Source organism: Terrapene carolina, unplaced genomic scaffold (genome assembly GCF_002925995.2).
Source record: "Terrapene carolina triunguis isolate 2854851 unplaced genomic scaffold, T_m_triunguis-2.0 Scaffold210, whole genome shotgun sequence".
NCBI classification, from domain to species: Eukaryota; Metazoa; Chordata; order Testudines; family Emydidae; genus Terrapene; species Terrapene triunguis.
The window spans coordinates 3,778,541-3,787,512 of record NW_020664561.1 but is presented as its reverse complement, the minus strand read 5'-3'; the positions used below and the strand labels follow the sequence as shown (position 1 = coordinate 3,787,512).

The 8,972-nt window shown below is 54.4% G+C and overlaps 1 protein-coding gene across 2 annotated transcripts in view; it reads right to left on the bottom strand.

Moving 5' to 3' along the window:
• Positions 1 to 411: 411 nt before the first annotated feature.
• LOC113407232 (myomegalin-like) overlaps positions 412 to 8,972 on the bottom strand; it is a 60,553-nt gene continuing 51,992 nt past the window's right edge. For both annotated transcript variants that reach the window (XM_026655471.1, XM_026655472.1), the window contains 3 exons: positions 8,743 to 8,819; positions 2,587 to 2,710; positions 412 to 588 (listed from right to left, as the gene is read on the bottom strand). In XM_026655471.1, the coding sequence (XP_026511256.1) occupies positions 412 to 588; positions 2,587 to 2,710; positions 8,743 to 8,819 (378 nt within the window). The remainder of the gene's footprint in view (positions 589 to 2,586; positions 2,711 to 8,742; positions 8,820 to 8,972) is intronic.

Below are 8,972 nucleotides of genomic sequence, written 5' to 3'. Positions count from 1 at the left end.
CCCCTGTGCTGGAGGTGCTGCGAGGAGCCGGGGAGTGCACAATCATTATGTTGTCTGTACAGTACCCAGGGAGTCCCCTTATGTGGCTTAACCCATCCCAGCCAGCCAGTACCACCTGCTCTGCGACCACCTGGTTCAGCCAGACACTGCCCCCTAGCAGGATCCCCGCAAGGGCTCACTGAGCCCTGACTCTGCTGGATGCCAACCCCCACCACATCCTGCAACCCTGCTCACCCAGGCAGTGACTGGTCCTGCTGTCATGCGGCCCAGTGTGGCGCAGCAAGCGCCACTCTGGGGTCTCCGAGACAAGGATCCCTCTTCTGAACCCCCCAGCTGGGCTACCTGCTCTGTAGGCAAGGGGCCACCAGCCAGAAAGCAGCAGAGGCAAGTCACTGGAGTGACCACGGCTACCTACTTGTCCTTCTGGGCCAGTGCAGCACAGTGATCATCATGCAGAACCTGGGCTCCTCTCTTCTCCTCCTCCTTGGTGAGCTCCTTCAGCTTTTTGGTTAGCTCCAAGCAGCGTCCCTTCTCAGCCTCCGCCAGGGCTGCCGACCTCTCCGCCTCGCTCTTTGCTAATCTGGCCTCCTGGGGATGGAATGTGACATGAGCCAGGCTACTCACGCCACCCAGGCAGAGAGCCACAACCCCACTGGCTTGTGAGGGGAAGGAGAAGCAGCAATACCAGTCGGCGGCTGCTGCATCCAGTGAGACCAGACGTGATCCCTCCTGTAGGCTTCAGGGTTTGGGCGGAGGATGAAGGGCTGGGCCTATTGACCTGAGCTGCTGCAAGTGATGACTGAATTGGGGCCACGCTACAGTCGCTAGCAAGTAATGCATCAGTGCTAACATTCGTGGGACCTGCAGCTGACATTGGAGTTCAAGTCCCACCAGGAGCTGCACTACAACCCGTCCTCTTCAAACTCGCTTCAGCCTGTCTCTGCGAGGAAGGGGCTCCCTGCTGAATTGGGACTAAAACCCAACAGCTGCGTGCCCTGGAAAGCTCACTTGGAGCAGGCTTACTGGGCATCTGCTAGGGCTCCGGGACTCTGCAACTCGCTCCCCACCTCCCCTCTGAAACAGCCTGAATTAGATGACATGCTGCAAATGACACCTCTTAGAGAGGACGCGAGCTCAGGGCTGGGGTACGTATCCTTCCCACAACAATGGAGGGCTTTCTGGAGGTGGCTGTAATGCTGCTGGGATACAACTGTGTTGCTAATGACGTGTTAGGGTGCCCAGAGCTGGGGCTGGGCAGCTTTTTACTGTTATTTCATTCTAAAGAAATAACGATGCCCCGCTTACAATGTACCATCCCTATGGGGCCACATGGGGAAGAGCAGGGGATACTGAATGCAGGCTGCTGGTGAGACAAGTGCAAATTCCTCCCTGCAAAACACCATCAAGTCCTCCCAGGACACTCGCTGCCTTAAATCCAAGAAAGGAGAAATATCACAAGAATACAAAAAGTGTTTAAAATCCCTCCCCTGTGATTTCAGGTGCCTCTATCCTTTTCACTGCAGCCATGATCCCCTGCCTTCATTTACAAAGCCTCTTCTCTCCGGTTCTTTATTGTAAAACCCAAGGAAATTAAGTGAAAAATAAAAAACCCGATGTGACTGCGATGGGAAGGTTAAATGCAAACAATGCTATAACAGCAACAAGGAAGGTTCTCCTAGGGCCAGCTGCGCTCCCACGGTATGGATTACATCCTGGCCAAGATGTTCAAATATAGGGTGGCTCCTAAATCTAGATGTAGGCTCCTAAAGAGGTGGCCTAATTTGCAGAAGTGCCGAGCGCTCAGCAGCTCCCACGGACTTCAGCTGCATCTGTGTAATTATTGTATGAAGGAGGAAGCTGCGTATCTTCACTAGAACTGATGGGGTCATCACAAGTCTGTGTCCATGACCCAGGGGAGTCTCCCAGAGATGCCAATCTCTGCACCTGTCGAAGGAGACGAGAGCAAGGACAACACCAAGCTGGGAGGGGGAGGCTACGCTGACGGGCTCTCTCATACCAGGATGGCAGAGCTGCCCTTCCAATGGAAAGAACAGGAGGTGGGGGTCAAGGGCCATGGAGTCCTGCGACTGGTTCCTAATACCCTGCAGGTAGCCACCCTGCAGGCCTGGCTCCCTCACCCATGTGCTGTGGGTAAAGAGAGAACAAGCTGGAGGGCTCAGAGCTCTGTCTGCTGTAGATACAGAGGGAATAACCAGCGGTTCCCTAGCCCATTGGGGTAGAGGAGAGCAGCTGGGGCCTCAGATTTGTTCCCAGTTTCCCGCGGGCTAAGGGGAGTCCCGAGGGACCCCGAGCTCCATTCCCTAAAAGCAAAGAAAAGTCACAGGGGCCAAGAGTCTTGCTCCTTGTGTCCCATGAGGGCCTTGCAGTGGGGACCAAAGCTCATCCCACATGGCAGGCCCAGAAGAGCTGAGCCCCCTGGGATTTGGGGAAGAAACTGGGACTCCAGAATGGGCAGAGGGGGGTGGCAAAGAGAGAGAGCCGGGCCCCACTTGGTCTCAGGTAGCTCTGTGCTCCTCTTCCATGGCTAACGCCACATGGCTGGGGCGCATGCCCCACCCCACTCACCTCCTGCAGGAGCTGGATCTTGTTCTCCAGGAGCTCCGACACGTGCTCCGTCTCCTGCTGCCGCTCCTCGTACCGGCGCCGGAGCTCTGCTTCATTGCGACTGGTCAGGTTCTCCGCAGCTGCCCTGCAAGACATGGCACCTGCATGTCAGAGCAAGGGGCAGCCCTGTACCGCCCGGCGGGGGCTGGGCTGCAAGTCAAGCTGTCCCCCCACAGCCACCTTGGCTCGCTCCACTCTGTCAGTGTCACAAACGGGGCCCAGACCTGGTTCCACCCCCAGCACGGCTCTGGGAGGCCCCACCTGGCGCTAGCAGCACAGGGAGAGCTAGCGCAGACCAGCATGTACAGCCACACACCCACTGCTGCGCTGAGTTGGGTGAGCATGGGAGGAATAGCAGCGACTGCTCTACTCCATTGCTGCACCAGGGCCACAGCAACAGCTGCAGACTGCAGAGAGCTGAGCGTTGCCTGCTGGTCCCCAGCACCCGGAGAGGGACTGCGGGGGAGGATGGGGCACTAAGCCAGCTCCCAAAGGATTTGGGCCTGATTCCCCACTGCACCAGTTTGATGGCACAGAATCAGGCCCCGTATGCTCACCTCTCCCCAGGTGGGGATCCAGGGTCCAGATCTGAGCCTGGTCTCCAGCTTCAGGCAGTCAGGGCTGGGGCATGCTACACAGACATCAGGCGATGTACCAACCCCTCTGACCTGTTCCACTCTGGCCCCCCCCAGTGCAGGCAGTTGGAACAAGGAAGGTGTGAGGAAGCGGGAACACTGAGGCCCCAAGCAGAGCGGATGGGCCTCCTGAGCATCACACCAGCTAGCCCCTGGCCGGGGAGGGGCGAAGAAGAAGAGGAGCAGGGGAAGGACCCTAGCATTCTGGAAAGGCACCTGTGAACCAGAGGGGACACACTTTCCCCGGCTGTGCTGCTGCCAATCACAGCAGGGAGCCTCCCCCTCACTGTGCAATGCTCCTGGCGTCCCAGGTACTGCATGCTGCCAGGCTGTCGCTCCATCCCTCTTCCCTGCCGTTCCAGCGAGGTTCCCCCACAGCCCCCACTGCTGCAGCATCCTTCCGCCAGGAGCAGCAGTACGGCCTGTGCTCTCCCCTCCCAAGTGCATGGCCAGCTGCAAGCTTACAAGGAAATCCAGTGTAACAGGGGCTGTCTTTCCATTCTGTGATTGCCCAGCACATAGCACCTTGGGGCCGTGGTCCCTGACTACAGCTCTGGGATGCTACTAGGTTTCCATTCAGTTGCCTGCCAGGCTGGGATAGAATGGGCACAAACATTTGATCTATCTGATTGCCTCCCTTTTCCCATACTCTGCCTGGATCACTTGTCTTTCTGGATTGTTCAGAGCTGTGTCTTCATATGTGCAGCACCTAGCATGACAGGGCCTCGCATCCAGATTGGTGTCTCTGGACTCAACTGTAATGTGAATATTCAATGGGAACAAAATGTTTCCTTCTCTTTACCTGCCTAGATCTGAATTCAGAATTTCTTGTTGTTCCCTGTCATGTCCGTCATCAGACTGAGCCACCCCTCCCCATCCTGCTCATAGCAACTGGGACATCAGCCGTTCTCCCAGGGGACACAGCACTCAGGACATGGCAGGTCACAAAGGGAAAGGGCATATTTTAAACTGGGAAGGTGACTGTCATGTGAGCAGCTCCTCATCCGTGGGTTCCATTCCTGCTTTGGGGACTTCTGTGACACTGAGTTTTATTTTTAAATACAAAAGCTTTGCAAAGTAGCAGGGGTGGGGGAGAGATTCACGTGCTGAAAAGCCCATGGGATTCCATCCTGTTTGCAAACAGACTGTGTTCCTGTCCTATGCGCAGAGTCAGTGATGTGCCCCCAGCCAGCACAGGAATCTCCCTGCCCTCTGGGAAACAGGTGGTGCGCAATTATTTTTAGTTTACAAACAGCTGTGCTTGCTCATGCTCCGTCTAGAATGTTAAACAGTATCAGCCTCTAAGCCCGCATCTCCCTGCCTCCATTGAGACGTACAACACATGTTCAAACCCTCTCCAGTGCTGACAACTCTTGGGATTTTGGAATGAGAATGGGGAAGGGATCTTCAAGCCCCAGCTCCTGGAGTCAGGTGATTACATGAGACCCTCAGCTTTCATGCAGAAAACTAAGTAAGTTGTGTGTCCTCCTGGTTGCAGAGAAAAACACAAAAATGTGGCCTGACTCAACCCTGAAGGCTCAGAAACTAGAAGACAAAGAAACCCAACCCAATATTTGTTATTGTGAAAATATCATGATTTCTGAGCCAACTGCGTGATTTTTCAGCGCTTGGAACTGGCACTACTGCCTCACTCTGCCTGTTCTCCTAGTCCTTCCTGGCTGGGGATGGGCTGAGAAAGGGGCCTGCAGGGAGCCTGGGAAACACGCTCTTCCAGGGACAAAGGCCCCGCTTACACAAGGCAGGGAGATTAGCAGGATGTCTGATGCACTGAAAAGCAAATCTCTGTTAAACAAACCGCTTGGAACACAAGCCCACGGAGCTGCTCTTACAGGATCTAAGCCTGGACGCTATTCCTGGGTGCCTAAGGGTCCTTTGCCTGCATTATTCAAAGAGCAGTCATGGGAGGAAAACTAGACCTGAATGTAAAAGACTTCTCTGCGTGATGCTGTGCAAAGAGCACCTCTAAAAGGGGCACGAGAGCAGCTCTCCTGCAGCCGAGCACCCCCGGGACAGCTTCCCAGCTCAACAGGCCCCTCACTGGGATGTGTCATCCCCACCCCCACACGACCTTGTTGGTATTTTTAATTCCACATGGATGCCTGCGCTCTTCAGACTGCGCTACTGACATCAGCGAATCTCCCTGTCAGTACAGCAGAGCAGAGGCTCCTGGAAAGCAAGGCCTCCATCTCAGAGAACAAGATCCAAACTCTCGCCCAGGAAACTGGCTGGGGTGTGAGCAGGGCCCGAGAAGCACCAGCCAGGTCTCCCTGGACAGCCCTTCCAGGCAGCAAGAGCACGCTGCTCTCACAGCACCACCGTACCCTGCCTGACCCTAGGCGGATTGAGCAGGGCTCTCAAACAGCAGCACATCTCCCACTGCAGGAGCCAGAGACATTCCCCCTTCGCTCCTAGCAGCTGAGGAAAAGCCCCCAACCCTCCCAGCAATGGGTGGGAAAAGCAAGGAGTGTGCATCCTGGGCTTCCCACCAGGCAGCTGCCCTTGGACCTCTTGGCTACCTGTCTTGTCTAGTGGGTGTAGTCCTTTGGCTAGCAGGCATCTGGTCAAACCAGTAAAGGTTACTGAGATCTGGCCCACAAGTGGTGAACAAGGGGTTAAGACGAAAAGCAATGGCTCAAGTGAGGGGGAGGGGTCTATGAAGGTGCCCCAGCCCCAGGGATCAGTCCTGCGCAATTTGACACTGGAGACCCAGATGGCACTGAATGGAGTCGTCCCAGGGCAGGGATAATGCAGAGGGGCTAGAAACATGAGCTGACAATCAAAGCACAGATTTGGCTGGCACAAGGCAGCTAATGCACGTAGGGGAAATTATCGGAACCAGAGAGAGATACTCGAAGGGAAGAGACCAGGATTGAGCACAGAGAGCAGGGGAGAGGGCCACAAGGGTGACTGAGGTTGCAATGCAATATGGCTCCAAAAAGCCAATGCTGGAGACAGCCAGTCCGTCAGGACTCTGGCACCACCACACCCAGAAGAGCACACCCACCTCTGGGCCCCTCAGCACCTGACAGAGAGGGACACATTGGGGGAATTTGAGGGGATCAGGGAGCTGGAGGGACTGGCTGAGCAACCACTCAGGGTACGTCTACACAGTGGCTAGGAGGTGGGATTCCTGGCTCGGGCTAGCCGCCCCAGGATTTCTCTCAGGTCTCCGACGGGTTCTGAAGCAGGGCTGGGGGTGGGAGTGTCACACTTCCAGTCGCTGTGCAGACCTACTCTACGGGGGGTCAATCTCCAGCAGCGAGGGGCTCCTAAGGCTGGGTACAAGGGGTGTTACCTGATGATGATCTGAGTGTTAGAGCCCCATTACCAGCTGGACCGGAGAGGGCACAGTGGGGAACCTCTCTGAACCGGTAGCTGGCTGGCCTAGCTGGCTTGCTCACTGTAACGGCTGAGATCTGCTACTCAGCACCTTCTGCCATCCAGTCAGAGTATTTCCATTTCAGAACAAAGTAATCGCTGCTAATCAGACACTGAAAAATCTCCTTGATGTTCCTGCCTGGACGGTGTTTCTACAGCCCCCTTTTCCCCCCTCCCCCACTTCTCTGCTTTGCCCACTGTGCACACTTAGCTCCATCCACCCTCTTTCACGTATCTGCTGCACCAGTCTCACACGTACCACTCCAGCTGCCAATCTGAGTTGCCATTAACTTTCCCCTTGAGTGCCACAGGCCTGGCTCTCGCTGCGTAGAGCTTTATGCCCAGGACAATGGAAAGGGCTTTTGACAGCTGGGAGGCAGAGCCAGGTCAGCAGGGCATCAGGGCTGTCCCCCAGGATCCCTTTCCCTTCCCCTGTGCCCTGCTCCCCCAGCGGTGGTGGGCTGGTGGCCCAGTGCAGAGCCCAGGGGAGTGCTCTGCTGAGAGTTTGCTGAGCAGGTGGCTCAGTGCGATCCGCAGGGAGTGTGAGGCTCTGTCCCCGCAGGTGGGGGCCATGCTGGGGGGTGCTGTTGCTTCATGCAAAGAACGAGCATTCGGGCTGCACAACGGCTTTATTTATGTTTTCCTATCGCACAGCTGGAACCACAGCAGCCAGAGCCCATAGTACAGTGTGGCCTGCCCTGCCCCGGCACTGCCGTACCTCCCAAGACGTAGGGTGACCACTGGGCCCTGCAGCCTTACACAGCTCCAGCGGCCACTCTGGGCACAGGACTGGGAAGTGGTCTGGCTGCTGCAGAGAAGGAAGGCAGAGAGCGGGTTGGAGCTGGGTGTGACATTGCACTCCACATGATTTTATGAAAATATGCTAATAAGTGTGAATATAATATAACTGGAATATGCTTCATGCAAAAAGGTCTCTTGTAAGGTATCATTACAAAGCTTATAATCTACTGAGTGTGTTCATCCTATTTGTATTCTTGTATCTGAAACTAGAAATATGAAATATAACTCTGAGGTCCTATTATAATTATGCAAAGTGTGGGCCATTAATGGTGGTTTGGAATCTTGATGGCTCCCATTAACCAGGACAATTGACTATAGATGGCTCTGTTTATTTGCAAGCCTTCCTGTGAGTCAGGCCAGGAAGAATGAAGGCTTGGGGTCTCACAGGACATGTGACCATGTCACCTGGTGCTGGAATCCATCTTAAACCTGGTGCTTTTCCATTTAGAAGGAGGAGTGGGGACCCAAAGAGACAAAAGATTCCCGCCTTGTGCCAAAGCTATAAAAGTGGGTAGAATAGAACAGAAGCTGACTGCAGTCATGAGAAATCACCTGAGCTGGAACAAGGACTGTATCAGGGGAAAGGATTGGGCCCAGACTAGAAAGGAGTCTGGTCTGTGAAATAAACTTATTGGAACATCTCTGAGGGTGAGATTTTATCTGTAATCAGTTTCTTAATGTATTAGGCTTAGACTTGTGTGTTTTTGTTTTATTTTGCTTGGTAACTTACTTTGTTCTGTCTATTACTTAGAACCACTTAAATCCTACTTTTTATATTTAATAAAATCACTTTTTGCTTATAAATTAACCCAGAGTAAGTAATTAATTCCTGGGGGAGCAAACAGCTGTGCCTATTTCTCTATAGAGAGCGGACAATTTATGAGTTTACCCTGTATAAGCTTTATACAGAGTAAAATGGATTTATTTGGGGTTTGGATCCCATTGGGAGCTGGGGGTCTGGGTGCTGGAGACAGGAGCACTTCTTAAGCTTTTTTCCGTTAAGTCTACAGCTTTTGGGGGATGTGGTTCAGACCTGGGTCTGTGTTTGCAGCAGGCTAGTGTGTCTGGCTCAACAAGGCAGGGTTCTGAAGTCCCAAGTTGACAGGGAAAACGGGCTCAGAGGTAGCCTCAGCACATCAGGTGTCAGTCCCAAGGGGGTCTCTGTGATTGAACCCACCACACTGGGTTTGCTCAGCTCCCCCTCTCAGCATCACGCCCTGAGGATGGGCACCTTTCCAGGGCTACAAGGCCTCGCTGGCTGCCTATGGACAGTGTCACTTACCAAGCCTTATCTAGGGTCTGCTGCTTCTCCTGGAGCTCTCGCTTCAGACTCTCCACTTCCACCTTTAGCTCGATGTTCTGGGAGGAGGAACAGACAGGCAGTTACCCTCACACCCCCAGTGCCCCATGACCCTGCCACTTAACCTCCAACCCTGCCCAGGGCCTAGGGACCCCCAGCTCCCATCCCTTCCTGCACATCTGCCGAGCCGTTCAATCGGTCCCCCTGTAAGC